An 18,438-nucleotide genomic window follows, 5' to 3' on the forward strand; every position below is an offset into this window, starting at 1 on the left:
CTTTTGGATCCCGAGGAAAGTAAAGCCACGTACAGGCAAAACATAAACATAATCTTACATGCATATGACAAAACTGAAGCAGCTTTTGTCAATGAGATAGCCGCAAGGTATTTATCTCGGGCTAAGCCAACAATTCACCCAGATTACACAGGTACCAAAAACAGACAATTAGACGAAGAGATAAGCGAGGCGGAATTGAGAGCAGCTCTACAAAAGCTTAACACTTAATCCGCGCCGGGACTGGACGGAATAACAAAAAAGACGATCCGAAATCTCGATGATGCCTCTCTAGAAGAACTTACCAAGTATATGAACGAATGTTGGCAATCCGGTACAATACCACAACAATGGAAAACGGCCCAGATTATTCTAATACCTAAACCAGGCAAGCGGCTACATTTGGAGAACCTGAGACCCATTTCACTCACGTACTGTGTGGGCATGCTCATGGAGCACGTTGTCCTAACGAGACTCACCAACTGTCTCGAGAATAACGCCGTTCACCCCGCTACAATGTTGGGCTTCCGGAGAAATTTGGCCACACAGGATGCAATGCTCCAACTTAAGCATCAAATTACAGATGACACAGGTCGGAACACCAAAGCTATCCTAGGATTGGACTTACAGAAAGCTTTTGACAGTGTTACCCACGAAACAATACTAAATAGAATAAATGAGGTAGGCCTAGGCCAGCGAGTATACAGTTATATACGAGACTTCCTTACCAACAGGAAGGCACACATTAAGATAGGGGAGCTTAACTCCGAAGAACTACAGATCGGAAGCACAGGTACACCCCAAGGTTCAGTAATATCACCGATGCTGTTTAACTTGGCTCTTATTGGATTACCAGCAAAGTCACAGGAAATCGATGGCCTCAATCATACCATCTACGCCGACGATATCACCCTCTGGGTGAGCGATGGCAAGGATGGACAGGATGAAAACACATTACAACGTGCCATAGAAGCAGTTGAACAATACCTAGCAGGAACCGGACTGGCGTGCTCGGCAGAGAAATCTGAGCTCCTCATTTATGTACTGTCGCGACGTGGCCGAAAACCACGCAACTACGAGGAACGACACAATCCGGAAATTCAGCTAACTACGGCAGAAGGTATGCCCATACCCAAGGTTGACAAGATCAAAGCATTGGGCCTCACCATTGAAAATAACGGCTACAATGGAGAGACCATACGCAAATTCGCCAATATAACATCTCAAATCATGCGGCTACCTAAACGAATAGCCAACAAACATAGTGGGATGAAAGAAGGCAATCTGATTCAAGTAGTCCAAGCGTTCATAATAAGCCGTATAGTATACGTGGCACCGTACCTGCGATGGTACTCATCAGAAAAATACAAATAAGACTGCTTAATCAGAAAAATCTACACGCAAGCAATCGGACTCTCCATCACCACCAGCAACGATAGACTACTGCAGCTAGGTCTCCACAATACACTGGATGAGCTAATCGAGGCACGACGAATAGCACAGTACGAACGCCTGTCCAAAACTAAATCCGGCAGGCAAATATTGGATCGCCTAGGTATAAAGTATCATACCCAACATGGCGTCAAAGTAGATATGCCCAGGCACATCAGAGACATGATAACCATCCCTCCGATACCCAAGAATATACATCCTACCCACAATCAGGGTAGACGCGAAAGCAGAGCACGCAATATACAAAAGAAATTCGGTAACAGCAAGGACACCACATTTGTAGACACAGCTAGATACAGACACAAGCGCGCCTACACAGCAGTGGTGATAAATTACGAGGGAAAATGCATGACGAGCGCTACAGTTAACACGCCACATGCAGAAACCGCAGTGGAAATAGCTAATGCGCTAGCCATAGCACAAACACCAGCAGGCGTGATTATAAGTGATTCCCAGACCGCCATACGAAACTTCGCCAACGGTCGAATCTCCCCAGAGGCACTACGACTCCTGAAATTAGCTAATAACCGCGACAAAAATATCGATCTCATCTGGACACCCGCTCACATACTACCAGACGGAAGCAATGAGGTGGCGCACCGCATGGCTCGAGAACTTACAGACCGAGCCTCGGGTAACCCCGCCTCACCGACTACCAATGAGTGGGAGTGGGACGATCGAATGACCGAATTTCACGAGATTACACAACACCATAGATTGCAGAGGCGTACAACATTCCCGCCACCGCACCCAAAATTAAGCAAAGACCAGTCTGTAGAATGGCAGCAGTTACAGAACAGATCATATCTGAGTCCAGCTATCATGCACCTAATACACCCAGATTTATACCCAACCGACAAGTGCACACATTGCAACTCTATAGCCACCCTGGATCATATCCTATGGGAATGTACGGCTGTAATACGGGGTAACGGCGATGCAGCCTCAAACAGCGACAGCCTCCGCTCGCGCTGGGAGTCTGCGTTGCTCAGCTCGGACCTGCAGCACCAACTCTGGGCCGTCCAGCGAGCCGAGGAAGCTGCCAAGGGCCAACAACCCTTGGCTGAAACATAGGCGGGGTCCAGGCCCACCCCACCAAATCGCAGGGCACTGAGTAAAGTTATTTGAATGAATGAACGAACGTGGAAGCCATACTACTGCACCGACTGTTTTTATACTGTTACCACCTGAGCTTTGTTATTTGACCAACATGCCAAGCGCTCTCGCACCAGTCGTAAAAGTCAATTGAATTTAACATTCAATCCAGCGCAAAAACATCACGTCCTACGTTCCGCGCATATGGTACATGCCACGTTGGCACATGCCAGTAGCCTGAAAGCAGGCCTAAGGTTGTAAAATAGCACGCCTCCTTTGGACAAGGGGATCATCGAGACGCATCAAGGGTAGATGTTCACTCACGCAACGGTGTTCAGCATTCTATAATCTAAACAAACAAGATGATCCCAGCTCACGGATAGAGTACCCTGCTTGAACATATTATATGAAGCCAACAAACACTGACACCAAGGACAACATAGGGGAAATTACTTGTGCTTAATAAATGAAATAAGGAAACGATAATAAGTGGAAATTAAAGTGGATAAAAAAACAACTTGCCGCTGGTGGATACCGAGCCCACAACCTTCGGACCTCGCGTGTGATGCTGTACCAGTTGAGCTACTGCGGCGCCGTTTACCCACCTACTTTTTGGGGTATTTATGTGTCCAAATAGCACCCTGGGAGTGTTAGCCAGCGCCACCACTCACAGACCTTGGCTTCGGATGTGGTACGTCCTTTTTGCCACATGCGTCACGAGGACGTTATCTTATTGGGTGGAAGCAACTGGTCAATAAACCCACACTTGCTACCTGAAGGCATCAATGTTGCCGGATTCGAGAACCTCGTTATATATTAACGAGAGTTTGAACATGTCGTTCAAGTGTTATTTTATAATATGGTGCTTGGAATGTGTTACAAAGCTCGGCTGATGGCGGACAGGCTCATGTCGTTCCGTGACAATATGGTGCTCCACAACCGCGGACAGCCAATTTCTTCTGCTCAGGGTGCAATGCAGCAACGGTATTGATGACCAATTCTTTTACTGATTCCAATACAGTGTTCGAAAGCTTCGCGCCCAAGTCGAGTAGCTCCCATGGGAGGACATTAGTACGCAAAGCGACCGGCTTCGCGTTAGTAGTTGGCGCCATTCAGGTGAATACACGAAAAAAACATCAGATGCGTCACCGATTCGTTCGCCGCGATGCGGTTGACTGGATTGGTGGTAGCGTTTAGAACAAAAACATGTGTTTGACCATGCATGCAAGCGAGGAGTCTCCGTGGCGACAAGTGTCGCTGAACGGCACAAAACGCGCAGATGATTCGAGCAAGATCTTACCGGTAATCTCGCGCGCGAACAGAACGGGTATCCAGGCGGATTATTCTGTAAGAGTCCACCTAGAAAACTCTCGATCTCAACCGCTGCTGATTGGCTGGGGCTGCTCATCTCCTCCTCGCTCGCGCAGCTCCATCCAATCAGCACATCAGCTGCGGCCGAAATGGACAGTCCACAAGGTGGACTCTTAAAGAATACCCCTCCAAATCCCAAACCAAGGCTGCCGAATTCAATTTCGCTAGATAATTTTGTGGTGATGTTGAGGAACAAAGACAGATAGGCGCTTAAACAACAAAGAATGGCATCTGTTACTTCAGGCAGGCAACTGGTGGCGAATACGTGACGCAGACATAAGAGAGCGCTTTATTCACCTGTAAGCAGGTTTATTGGACGAGTCCAACACACAGGCGGTAGCTTGGAACAGTACGTCGGGAGAACAAGAGGGTGTTCGAGCGCCGATCTCGCGCCCTCCGTTCATTATGATGATCGGTATGTCATTCTCTTCCTTTCTTCATTACAATTGCCCCCGTCGAGAAAGGTGGAGCCATCCTGGCGATCTAACAGGTGGGGACAAGTGGGTCGAAGTACGGCTTGAGGTGGTCTACGTGAACCACATCACGTCCACGTCGACGACGGTCGCCGTGTAGCGTAAGAGGTTCAATGACGTAGTTTACGGGAGAAGTACGCTCGATGACGCGGTAGGGACCATGATAATTTGGGAGTAGTTTGGACGAAAAGCCAGGGGCGCGAGGTGGTACAAGCAGCCACACAAGCGCTCCAGGAGCGAATGTTGGGGCAGGAGAGTGGTCATCATCGCGGGCGTTTTTCTGGCGTTGTTGGTCGGCTGTAGTAAAGCGCTTGGATAGTTGTCGGCAATCTTCAGCGGAACGGCTGGCTTCCGACACGGGCGTGCACTTTGAGGCATCTGGTGCGTATGGCGGCAACATGTCGATAGTGTGCGTCAGCTGGCGAACGTACAGAAGGAAGAAGGGGGAAAACCTGGTTGTGACTTGCATAGCAGTTTTGTACGCGTACATCACAAATGAAAGTACCATGCCCTAGTTTGATTGATCAGATGCAACATGTATCGCAAGCATGTCCCGTAGTGTCCGATTATACCGCTGAGTGAGACCATTCGTCTGAGGGTGGAAGGCAGTACACGTCCGATGTACAATATTGCACTGGTGGAGAAGTGTTTGAATTACATCGGAGAGAAATATGCCGCCACGGTCACTGAGGAGTTCGCGAGGAGGACTGTTTCGAAGCCCAAAACGCTTGAGGATGAAAGATGCGACGTCACGTGCTGTCGTCGTGGGAAGAGCAGCGGTTTCGGCGTATCGTGTCAGGTGGTCGACAGCAATGATAGCCCATTCGTTTGCCGCCATGGTCAAAGGTAAATGTCCATAAATGCCAATTCCAAGGCGGTCGAATGGGCGGCCTGGGCATGGAAGGGGCTGTAATGAACCTGCGGCAGGATGCGGTGGTTTTTTTCGTCGCTGACACTCGTGGCAGCCGCGAATGAACTTGCCGAGAAAGCGAAACATTCCACGTCAGTAGTACTTTTTCCGTAAGCGTTCATAGGTCTTGATGACACCGCCGTGAGCACACTGCGGGCTGGAGTGAAAGAACGCGCAGATTGTAGAGCGCAGCGTTCTAGGGATAACTAGGAGCCACTTCCTACCATCTGGCGAGTAGTTGCGCCGGTACAAGGGGCCATCACGGATGCTGAAGTGCAAAAGCTTGGCGTCGCAGTGTTCGAGTGGTCGAAAGGATGGGTGCCTCGGGTAAAACGTCGAGAAGCGAAGCGATCCAGGGATCGTGGCGCTGTGCAGAGGAGATGGTGGCGACGTCAAGAGCTGACAATGGATGGTGTATAGTGGATATGGACGCAGTTTCGGTGGATAGTGGTGACTGCGACAGTGCATAAGCATCGGCATGCTTGTATCTGGAACGATATATAATGCGGATGTCAAACTCTTGAAGTCGAAGAGCCCAGCGGGCAAGGCGACCTGACGGATCCTTCAAAGAAGACAACCAACATAATGCATGATGATCCGTACCTACATCAAACGTGTGGCCATATAAGTAAGAGCGGAACTTGGCAAGGGCCCATACTATTGCCAAGCATTCTTCCTCCGCGACGCTATAGTTTGACTCAGCCTTGGTAATCTTTCTGCTGGCGTATGCGACGACATAGTCTGCGAACCGAGGCTTTCGTTGTGTGAGAACAGCACCGAGGCCGGCAACGCTGGCGTCTGTGTGCACCTCAGTTGCGGCCGTATGATCGTAGTAACGCGGTATAGGTGGTGACGTCATGGGACAGAGAAGGTTGGAGAAGGCTTGGTCACACTCAGAACACCATGACGAGAGATTGGAGGCGTTGCCTAAAAGTTGGGTCTAAGGCGCAATTATAGAGGCGAAGTTGCGCACAAACCGACGAAAGTAGGAGCACAACTATCTGAAGCTTCGTAACTGCTTTATGGTCGTCGGTTCCGGGACATCGGTCACGGCACGTAGTTTAGCATGGTTTGAAAGCACACCATCCTTTGATATGACGTGACCGATAATTGTAAGTTTTCGAGCAGCAAAGCGGCACTTCTTGAGATTTAGTTGCAGCTGAGCGGTCTTCAGAGAAATCAGGACATGGTTGAGGCGTTCGATAAGGGTTGAAAAATATGGCGCAAACACAACAATGTCGTCGAGGTAGCAGAGACACATGTGCCACTTCAAACCCCGTAGAACCGAGTCCATCATGCGCTCGAAGGTGGCAGGCGCATTGCAGAGGCCGAAGGGCATGACATTGAATTCATATAGACGGTCAGGCTTGACGAAGGCTGTCTTTGAACGGTCGGCATCTGCTAAAGGCACCTGCCAATACCCGGAACGCAAATCTAACGGCGAAAAAAACTCGGCACCTTGTAGACAATCAAGAGCATCGTCATATCTGGGTAAAGGTTACACGTCTTTTCGAGTGACCTTGTTTAGGCGCCGCTAATCAACGCAGAAGCGCATCGATCCAACCTTTTCTTTAACGAGAACTACAGGGGATGCCCGCGGACTTTGTGAAGGGCGAATAACGTCGCGTTTAGACATATCCCCAGCATGGTCGGTAATAACTTGACGTTTCGCGGTGGAGACACGGTAAGGGCGTTGTCGCACTGGCGAGTTGGAGCCGGTGTCGATGTTATGAACAATGGTAGAAGTTCAGCCAAAGGTACGTTGGGCAACATCGAACGAGTCGCGGAACTGGTAGAGCAGCTGGAGAAGAGCAGAGCATTCAAATTGTGACACTCCGTCTGCGATCGACAAATCAAATAGGTAGGCAGCTTGTACATCAGATAGATTAAGAGCACTGACGACGTCGAGGTCGCCTGGAGCTGAATCTTGCCTCACGGGAAAAATTTGTCCGATATCAATTTGTTGCACGCAACCCAGAGGGGATTCACCTTTAAGCAGTTTGATGGAGTAAAAAGAGGATTTATGAAGCAGAGAGCGCTTGTTCCATTCGAAATAGAGAAGATCGAATAAGGCAGAAGAAGTCGTTTTTGACTTAGAAGGAGGCGTGACGGTTCAAAGATTGCAGCTTCATCAGATATGCCATCGCAGAACACGGGAAGCAAAACAGCTGCTGTCGGCGGAATTTCTGTCTCTTCTGTTACGACTAGTTTGTGTGCGGCTTGATGAGTGGGTTTGTGGGACTGGTCACACAACGCGAAGAGCTCAAGTTCAAATCTGGCACAATCAATAACGGTGTAATTGTACGATAGAAAGTACGAGCCAACTACAATGACGTGCGAGCAGTTTGAAAGGACGATAAACTCAACAATGTAGTGCTCTTAAGCGATAATATGTCGAGCAGTGCAGGCAGCTAAAGGCCGAACAGGGCTCCATTCACTCTACGTAGGAGCATCATGTCAAGAGTTGTGGTCACCTTCCGAAGCTTGCCGCAAATTGTGACGTCTATAACAGAAACGGCAGCACGGGTATCGACAAGAGCATATGTATGGGTGCCTTCTACATAAACTTCGACGATATTCCACGGCAAAGTTCGAGGCCTGGAGCATTTCGACAGCGCAGTTCTTGTCTCACGAACTGGGAGGGGGGGGGGGGGGCTAGTTCCCCTTATTTTCAAGGGGCTGGTCGTGGACGCATGGGCGACAAGGAGCGGCGATGGGGTGAAGGTGGGCAACGAGACGTGGGTTGCGGGTAGTCACGTGAAGACGTGCTTGTTTGGGGACTCGGATTTTTGGGGACTCGGATTTGGGGACTCGGATTTGCAGTGATGGGAGAAGCCCATGTCACGGACAGCTGAATTGGGGCTGCAGCATACAGCACACCATGGGACGGTGAGGGCTGTTGAAGCTGCTGCCGCTTTACTACCTCAGCGTAACTAAGAGGCGCGGCGACCGGTTGCTGCTGAATGGGCACCGACATGGCCTCAGAAATCTGTTCTTGGATGACGTGTCCAAGCAAGGGAACCAACCGGATTGGTCGCTGCAGTTGTTGCTGCTGTGGGAGCTCCTGACGCTGAGCAAACGGCAGGAGCGACAACTGACGGGCCACCTCCTCACGCCCCATTTGTTTCATTTGTGCGAGAAGGTATGACGGGTCAGGCACGATGTCCAGTGCAGCGACTGGTTGACTGCACGTGTGAGATGAACGTCGTGTGAGAGCCCACTGCCTTCTCAATTCGTCATAGCTGCGCCACCGAGTTACCACTTCAGACACAGCGCCAGGAGACTACGGAAGAAGCATTTGAAAGACATATTCGTCGACACCCTTCATAATATGCTGTATTATGGCACTTTCGCTCATTGATGCATTGGCGTGCCTGTAGAAATCGATTAGGTCTTCAATATAGGCAGAGAAAGTTTCATTTCGTTCCAGTGCCTGTGTGTGCAACCGTTTCTCGGTGCGTAACTTCCGCATGGCAAGGCGACCGAAAATGGCAGGTATTGCCTCCTTAAACGGGCACCAGTTCTGAAATTCTGATTCCTGGCTCGTATACGACAGCTTCGCCACGCCAGCCAGGTAAAAGTTCGCGGTACTCATCTTAGCAGTGTCATCCCACTTGTTGGGTCCACTAACTTTTTCGTAGGCCGACACAGCCAGTCCTCGACGTCCTGGTCTTCCGTACCCGAAAATACTGGGGGGTCTCGCTGGCGAACCGGGCCGAGGCAAACGGCGGCTGGGAGAGATGGTGGCGACTGGGCAGCGTCAGTTTGCATGGTCGAGTGCAATGTGCGGCATTGGAGTTCCAGGGTGCCGGTCATATGCCTACCCAGCACGATCCACCAAATGTAAGGAGATTTTTTGGACGAGTCCAACAAACAGGCGTTACCTCGGAACAGTACGTCGGGAGAACCAGATGGTGGTGTTCGAGTATCGATCTCGTGCGCTCCGCTCTTCATGATGATTGGTAGGTCATTATCTTCCTTTCTTCATTACACGCTGTTTATCTACCCTACCCGCCGCCGAGGACAAGTGGCCCAACGGTACTCTATGCAAAGGTGAATTCTACGGGAAGCGTCTGTTTGATGGCGCTCACATTCAGGGCGATTCCTCCGGCTTCTTTAACACCAGTCTCTCAGGACGAGACATGCCGTGCTACGGAGTAAGGTTGAAGTAAGTTATGCACGCGTGGTGCTTATGTCGAGTACCACACACTGACGGCGGCCTCTCTGTCAACCAAAGTCTGAGCTGTTGTCCCGAACATGCACATCAGTGAAAACATGGTGTCCAATTGCCGCAGCCGAAAAAAAGAACTAGTGGCGGCTGCTGGCAATGAGAGCGTAACTGCAGGCAAGCCAATAAATCCATGTCTTCGGCAGCAAAAACAAAAGATACTAGAACATCTTTGCTACCTCGGAGAAACCTTTTCTTGGTTTGTCGTGCCACCGATACTGTTGAAAAAGAGCGACATCAGGATCTACAAATAAACGTTGGTGGTGCCTCTGGTGGGAGCGCGCCTCAAAGGTTTCTTTGAGTACAACTGGCTGTTCGGAATGCTGACTTAAGTTTTTCCGGTAGTCGTAGTTCTCGCTGGAACAGAAGGGACACGTTGCGAGTGTTTCACCAATGAACGGTCTCTCCAAGATGAAGTAACTGCTGCCCGGAGGTGTTGTAGTTTACCAGTACGCTCCCAATAGTGAAAAGCTGGATATTGTATAGCGTCGATGAAAGTCTCAGTTAAGCAGAAGTTCAGCGTGCTAAATGGAGCGCTTGTGGCGCGTTCGAGTTGAGGCCTTGAACGTCTGCAGCCAACTCCTGGAATGACTTGCCCGGGTTCACGTGCCGGTATGCCAGACAAGTGTAGCGAAGCTGTGTCGGTGACGGTTTGCCACACAAATCGGCAGGGATTCTCGTCAGTGACCTGAAGTATGCGTGATGACCAGATGTCAGGCTGCATAAAAGCTCCATAACTGGTCAGCGCTACTGCTTGCACTTTTCTGGCATTGTCTCAGCCGTTAGCTGTCAGGAGAGTTGCCAGCTGCATGAGATAGGCCTCGCACCGTAGAGTGCCGCCGTACAAGGGGACGACTAGTAGCTGTGGATAGGGCATCAACGGACTGTTTCTCAATGTTCGCGCGTTGAGAGCGTGTCCGTAACCACCATTGTCACATTGCCACCAAAAATGAAGTGACACATAGTATTCCTACGGTTAACACGACTTGTATGGAAACATATATACGCTTCGCCGGCACTCATCTCGCCCGCTGTCTTTTCCTTCCCCAGTCACTGCGCCCAACGCTATCATCTGGATATGCAACCCCTAATTATATATATATATATATATATATATATATATATATATATATATATATATATATATATATATATATATATATATATATATATGCTTTCTCTACCCCCTTAATATAATGACCTGCGCGGACCATGAGGTTCAGCAACAGAAGAACAATGTAAAATCAGGAGCCAACGATGCAGCTAATGGCGACAGAAGAGTCTCTTGGCAAAGTATATATAGGTAGGGTTCTCCGACACGAAATCGTGGATGTCATGCACCTGGCTGAATTACACCAGGACCCCGATGTTCTGCTCACCTGGGACCGCTATCTATCATAATTTCTATGGTGTCAAGGTAATTGCAAAGAAAATCAAGTATATGCGCAGGAACTCTTTTAAATAGACGCAATCAAAAACAGCAGTGATGCCTCCGTACCTGTCGGATACATCACAGAAACAAACACGTGAAATTTTCAACCCCAGCTCGAACGCACGTTCCACCGAAGGTGGAAACCAAGACGCGTCTACAAAGACGGTGGACGTGGAGCCAGCACCACCTGGGCAACACCCACTCACACGCAAGCCCACAACCACCAGTGAAGCCTTCAGGCAAGGAGCTACATAGAATAAAAAGCAAACAGACACACAGAAATCGATGCAGGCCTCGACAAGAAAGTGAACCGCAAAATACTCCACCTCAAGATGTTTCACCCCGGACGTCTGCGCGAACCAAACCCAAATGACTACTGCACACGGCGGGTACCACACGACATAGCGAATCTCGCCCTTTCCTGCAATTCCACGAACTCGCCGCCAAACACATCCCAGATGTCACCTAAAAGCTGACACTAGCTCCACGGAACAGCGGAAAATCCCGCAAGGTATCAGAATTAAGGTTAGGTGTGCCCTCGGATCTTTATTCTCCAGGCTATTATTAAAGTCCCATCTTGTCCTACAAAATGCATCGCTCTCTTCTATCATCTTCTATACTCTTCTATTCGGGAAAAAGTCTGCAAGGAACAACTTAGGATAATTACTAATCAGCTGGACGGCATCAATTTATCTGAACCGGAAAAAAAAGGGAACTTCAACAATTCGTCCACACTAGGTAGGCAAATAATGCTAGAACAATACTAACACAAAGATGTTAGAGCTGCTGATGCACCCCAAAAAATTATTGTAATTCCTAAAGCACATAGCTCCTCCGATAGTGCTACAAGGGAGAATTCAGAGCACTGCAGCTGCGTAGTACCCATGTCCCTGAGTCTAAGCCCCAATGAATTCGATCTCCTGAAACGTAGTCTAGCGTTTTCTCCTATAAATAACGCAGTAAACAAACACGAGCTCCACAGAGATATAACAGAGTTTTGAAGACGCACGCCCATTAAGGAGTTCTTTTTCGATAGGCTAGAAGTAGGAAAACAGGATAGAAACTCCCTTAGACCATAGAGGACGTGGACAGGGGAAACAGAACAGTGCCGAGACCTGGATTTATACCGAAAGCTAATCTCCAAGGAATTTTTAGAGTCACCGCGGCATTGCCGGACAGGAAAGAGTTTATCCCCGCTAAGCACCAAATCATTAAGGAACTTGCGGAAAAGAATGGTATTGTAACAAAAGAAGCAGACAAAGGCGGCAGTATCGTAATCTGGCCTATAAAGAAGCACAAGAATGAGGCCTCCAACCAACTTAGTAACACCACCCATTACAGAAAGCACGACTCTAACCTAACTTCAGAATACAATATAACTGTGCAAAGCACAATAGCCAAGCTCCTGTTCAGTGAACTAATCCCGCGTTCTCGGGCTAAATATTATAACGGTTCGGAAAATGAAACGTTCACATCGACGCTTACGTCAGTAAAGGTTCCACTCCCAAGCCGGAGGTGAAGGGAGAGGAGGACGCGACCAATAAACGACAGGGCGCTACCTGAGAAGTGTATGTCATCATATGACAAGCTAACCTAGGAAGTGCAGAAAGTTTCTGATTGCTTCTTAAATATAAAATATAAGTTAAAAATTGTACGGCAAGTTGTAAAGTATAAACGTGTGGTGCCGAGCGTTTACGCAGTGGAGAAGTAATTTATTATGTCATTGTTTTTTTCTATTTCAGGCGACAGACGGTGCCGCAAGCGTAAATGAGTTGGCAGAGCGCAGCGCTATGTCTTCTGCTACCAGGAGCTTGCACAATGCACGCGATAGGAAGGCGCTGCCAGCACTTCGTAACGTACCGAACACGACAAAAGCGTCAACTGTATTTTAGGGTCAACTTTACTAGCCGTATATATCAATTTCCCTTCTTTTTTCGCCCTTCGTCATCGGCTCGGTCATGACTCGCTCTCCGTCGGCGCTGCCGCTATCCCTGCGGTCTCTCCCACGGCACATCTTGTGTAGAAACAATGGAACTTGAAATCGAACATTTTGGTATACGGGCCCTGCATTGCCTGCGCGAAGTAAAATCAAAGAGCGTGGTGCTGACGGTGCGCGCTACGCCGTCAAATTGAGGAACAAAGTGCGGCACTCCCGAAGTAGAGATAAAAGGGCAGCTAAAAAAAAGAGATCTCCAGAGTATCTTCCCGCCCCGACTGTATATTTTTATCAGCCTAACGAAGGAAGCGCAGGAGCAGCCCAGGTTGAACCCTTCTGATTGTCGAACAGCGATGTGCGAGCTATTCATGCTGGCGATCGCACTGGGAATTTGATCTCACCATGCGAATATCTCCTTGGCATTTCCTTTGAAATGTAGGTCACGGGAAAGCCGACCCAGCCCTTCTACCGACCAATAGAGTAATTGCGATAGCAACTTCGTGGACAGATCTAGGCCATTCAGATTAATGGTTCGCCTCCTACCGAACTCTGGGAGCTGCAGGCCGGTGGCGATGAACCGCAGTGCCAAATTGCTTCGTCTGCGTGGAATGACCCCTCGTACACTTGCACCCGAGTCTCCTCCAATTGATATTGTAGCTTGCAAAAGGTCTACTTAAAAAGCCGGCAGGGGTGGTGGAACTCATTATCCATCACTTCTTCGAACGCGTATCACATTCCAGCCGTGTTCGACAGCGAAAGAGAAACGCCAAGCAGATGAAAAAAAAAAACAATAGCCTCCGAAGCAACCAACGCACGCGCGCGCGACGCCCGCGTGTCTCCGGGTGGTGCGACCGGTCAGCGCGGTCTGGGTCGCAAGCCAACAGCCAAGACACACCAACGGAACCTAAAGCAGACTACCCCTTCGCCATTTCCACTCTCAGCCAAATTTGGGTTCGCCTTGGAAACGATTGACAGATGCGTGACGTGAGCATAACTTCCGGTGCCACCTCGCTGTCTCTGACGGCCATTGACGCGAGCAAAATTTTGCCAAGTCAGCTGAACACGCCGTGTTTTCTCCCTGACTATGGTGTTGGGCTGCTGAGCACGAGTTCGCGGGATCAATCCCGGCAACGGCGTCCGCATTCTGATGGGGGAAAAATGGGAAAACCCCCGTGTACATAGATTTAGGTGCACGTTAAAGAACCCCAGGTGGTCTAAATTTCCGGAGTCCACATATGGCGTGCCCCAAAATCAGGAAGTGGTTTTGGCACGTAAAACCCCATAATTTATTTAACCAATCAGATGAAGCCAAGTGGACTGGTTCCCTTCTGAACCGTTATACCATTCGACCCCTCAATATTTCTTCATGACACAAAAGAACAAAGTGGCAGGCTGCTTTTATCTTCTTCCTCAAATAGATAATGTTCCTTCCGAAGAAATAATTACGGCAGGAATCCCAGGTCGCCGTATTGTGTCTAATAAAAAGGCACCTACCGGGAGGCAATGTAAAGTCCTAAATAAACCCCTGTCAAACATCCCCCCCACCCTGCTGTCTTTTTTCCCGCCCTTCCTTGGAATTATCGACGACATCAACACGAACCGAAACCACGCTATTCTAGTCACTTTGGATGTTTCAGCCCTTTACACTAACATACCCATGAGGGAAGGAATTGAAGCCGTATCGAAAGCCATCGCAATCAATCCCCAAGCGCACGCTCCTCAAGTTTACCTGTCGGTCCTTAGGTTAGTTCTCACACTCAACTATTTCAAATTACATTCTATTCACTACCTGCAAACTTTCGGCACTAACATGGGAACACCATTCGCTCCCCCGTATGCGAACATTTTCATGGGGCAGCTTGAAAAAGACCTGCTGAAATCCTGCCTTTTAAAACTACAAACCAATTTTTGTTACACTGACGATATATTTATAATATAGAAACAAGGCGCAAGCGCGTTAACAGAGTTAATTAGCCATTTCAATCGCTTTCACGCAAGTATTGAATTTAGTGTGCGCCCACTCTCATAGTCAAACCAACTTCCTGCACACGACGGTCTACATAGAAAACGGAAAACGGAGAAAGACATTTTCCTGGAAGCGTACAGATAGCCAGCAATATTTAGACTACAACAGCCATCACCTGCGGCACTCCAAGGAAGGAATTTTTGTCGAGCAAGCGAAACGAATAAGAAGAATCTGCAGCGAAGATAGCGATTATATCCACAACCTAAATGACCTCATAGAAAGCTAGCAGAAAGAAACTATCCGGTAAGTTGCTCTTGATGGATCATCTGATGTTGCGTCAAGATTGGAGAGGTAGCCGGAGTTAGCAACGAATAGCCTACACCAAAATCTCACAAACTGGCAGCGTTGATAACAAAATATTCTAATGCTCTCCCAAAGATGAACAACCATCCTAGGAAAACGCTGCCAATATTATAAAGTAACGAGCGTTCCAGAAAAGCATTCCCCGATTACCTATCGGGTTACCTATCGCCGCAATAAAAATTTTAACACATGTTAGTGCCCGCAAACGTCAGCAAACATCATTCCCCCGTATTGAAAGCATAATATAACCCCTTGTGCAAAACTTGTAGGCACCTTCAATGTTACATAGAAGTTAAGAGTACCGCAAATAGTTAAACCCACGAAGTCAAATCTACCTTTACTTGTGCAAGATCGCATGTGGCGCACCTAATTGAATGTTCGTTCCCTACGAAACAATATATCGGTAAAACGGGACAATCAATGCATGTCAGATTAAATGGACATCCTCAGGACACAGCTAAAGAGCTTCCTAGAGCCGTCGCCAAACATTTCAACCAACCAGGTCATAACTACGATGAACTTAAACTTTGAATCTTGCGGACAAATTTCCGTTGTGAACGAGAAAGAAAATACAGAGACTCATCTTATTCATAATACCATATTCGTAGGTTCAGAACATTGCAACCAGTAGGCATAAACGTTTCGAAGGGAGCTTTAGAATCTACTCGCTATGCTAAATTTTAAGCAATAGGCAAGGATACTTGGATTGCTCACATTGTGGTATTTTCTTTCTTGCCTTTTGCTTTCTTTTTATTTATTTATTTCATTTCAGTTATTTGCTGTATACTGTCTTTTTCATGAGCCCCGGTTTTTGCCACTGCCTATGTGATATCTTTCAGAGACTAGCCCATGACCACCAGCGCAGCCGGTAATAGAGGGATGGTGTGCACGCCGTTGACCCATCGGCTGCCAGACTGCCGTGTCATAGACCTTCTGCACAGCATTCCTTTATTCTCAATTCTGCACCTCCGGAGTTACTTAACGCACCTTCGCTCGTAACGGCAATCGCACGCGTTACCCCTCTCTGCGTCAGAAGAACCCTACCTGTATAGACTGTGGCGAGGAAAGCATGTGTCTTCCTTGAAAAAGGCAAGTCCGCTTGTGGAAATGGTGGCTACCACTTTCACCTTGATCTGATTTTGGTGATCATCTTAACAATTACAAACATCAAAAAGTCCAGTAATTACTTCAAAGAGCTGTTCAGGACGTAGAAGATACTGTGGCTGCTTAACTTGACTACACGCATCGTACATCTGTTCGTTATTGCGCACGCGAATAAGACGTTTAGTAAAGCTTCATGAATGATAGCTAAGACCCTTCTGTATGTTTCCATAATTAATGAAAAATTCAGCTTACTATAATAAACTTTTCTGTGTACAAATTTACGGTTATAAACGCTGCGACACCACCAGGCCACAAAGATCATTGTGCCAAAGGTAGGTTTGCCTTTGCGTCGCTGATTTGTTCTTTGAATCAAAACAAAGCCAAGGACACAGGCCGACCGCTGTTTCTTTCCTTTTTGCGCTGCCATGGTTTCTCGCATTGACCCAAAAATGCATGATTTCCAACTGGCCCAACTTTCCACGTTGCTGCGTCAATGACTTCGTCATCGTGAAGGAAGCATACGTACCCCATGAAGTCTTCGTTCTGCTTGATGACGTCCCAGGTGGGCTTGCCATTGCACATCTTGTTGTGCATGTTAGGTGCAAACTTGTTGTGTCTGTGGCTTTTGTCCTCCGAGTTACAAAAATCCTTTATCTGAAAACCAAGAAACTCTTGTCAGCAATGGAGATCACGAGCTATGACACGAATATCGCCCTTGAAGTGATCCCCATGAATTTATTTCAAATGTTTTTTTTTTTTGCTAATCGAAACAAAAGCGTGCATTTTGTTTTGCTGCCTGGTTTAATAACCTGCATAAAAACCAAAACTGATGATTGCCAATGCAGAGTTTTAGTGGAACGCTTCCACTAGGCTATTTCTTTTCTATTTAAAATGCATGTTGAATGGTCTATGTCACTAATTGATGATCCCTGATAGGCAATTGTTAATTCTCTGCGTAATTCTTGTGCACGACACAGCCGTTAACCAGAAAATTTGAAGCCGTAGTATAGGTGGATATACATGTAAGTCAATTACTCTTTGGTTTGTTAATTGCAGTGGCGTGAGTTCCAGCTTGAAAAGCCACTACCATCCTTCTCTCACACTGCCACACTTTCTTGTGCAGGCGCGGAATGCGGAGAGCGCGGTGAGCAGGGCTGGGCAAAGAAAACTTCAATTGTATCGTGATAGAAATTACTTGGGCAGCAAGTATTTGAGATACAGATACAAGCTACTACCTGAATTACTGTATCCGGTATGATTCTTCGCATTTGAATGTTAAGATGCATCGAAACGTTCACAAATTTCCGATTATAGATTGTCAGTGGGTCCTATGTAAGCAGCATTGACAGAATCATCAGAACACACTAGCACCAAGCCTCAATGCCAAGAGGTCAGCACACACTTTGTTTCAGCCCAAGTTGAGCATCTTATAATTTTTTAGCATTGCTTGCCAAATTTTGGCAAAAAATACATTACTGCACTCCACGTATCCTGCCTTCTTCAAGAATACCAAACAATATCTGGAGTGTCTACGTAATGGTACCATTTGTTGCGATACAGCTTTATTCTCATCACTCGGACGGTGCGAACATCTACGAAACAATTATATTGTTACAAGCACGGGGAAAAGGGGTTTATTGAGGCGTGCGAGAGCAGGAACGGCAGGCTACGAAGAACAGGAATGGCCGCTGCACAGTCTTCGTTCTCCTCTTCCCTTCTCTTCTTGATTCCCGCGTCCCTTTGACGCGCTTGGACGTAACATACCTCCCCTCGCAGACAAAGCCCCCTGGGCGAGTCAACTAGCTTGTCGTGGCGTACATGATTTCAACCTTGCGACATGCGCGACTTGTGTCCTAGCAGAACGTCTACCAGTGTTCGTGAGGCGCGCGAGAGTATAGTTCACTTCGCTGACTTTGTCGATGACAACATACGGTCCATCGTAGTTTGCCAGCAGCTTTTGACACAAACCGCGCTTCCTTGTGGGAGTCCAAAGCCAAACGAGATCACCAGGGTTATATGTAACAGGCCGATGTCGTGCGTCGTAGCGGTCTTTGGAGTTTTCTTGTGATGCCAAAGTCCGAAGACGCGCAAGTCTCCGAGCCTCTTCAGCG

The 18,438-nt window shown here is 48.0% G+C and overlaps 1 protein-coding gene across 1 annotated transcript in view; it reads right to left on the minus strand.

Annotated features, from left to right (window-relative positions):
- Positions 1-18,438, minus strand: part of LOC139047075 (calcium-activated chloride channel regulator 1-like) — a 179,736-nt gene that overhangs the window by 119,391 nt on the left and 41,907 nt on the right. Inside the window, exon 6 of the mRNA XM_070521025.1 lies at positions 16,854-16,981. Coding sequence (XP_070377126.1) covers positions 16,854-16,981 — 128 coding nt within the window. The remainder of the gene's footprint in view (positions 1-16,853; positions 16,982-18,438) is intronic.

Source organism: Dermacentor albipictus, chromosome 6 (assembly GCF_038994185.2).
Source record: "Dermacentor albipictus isolate Rhodes 1998 colony chromosome 6, USDA_Dalb.pri_finalv2, whole genome shotgun sequence".
NCBI classification, from domain to species: Eukaryota; Metazoa; Arthropoda; class Arachnida; order Ixodida; family Ixodidae; genus Dermacentor; species Dermacentor albipictus.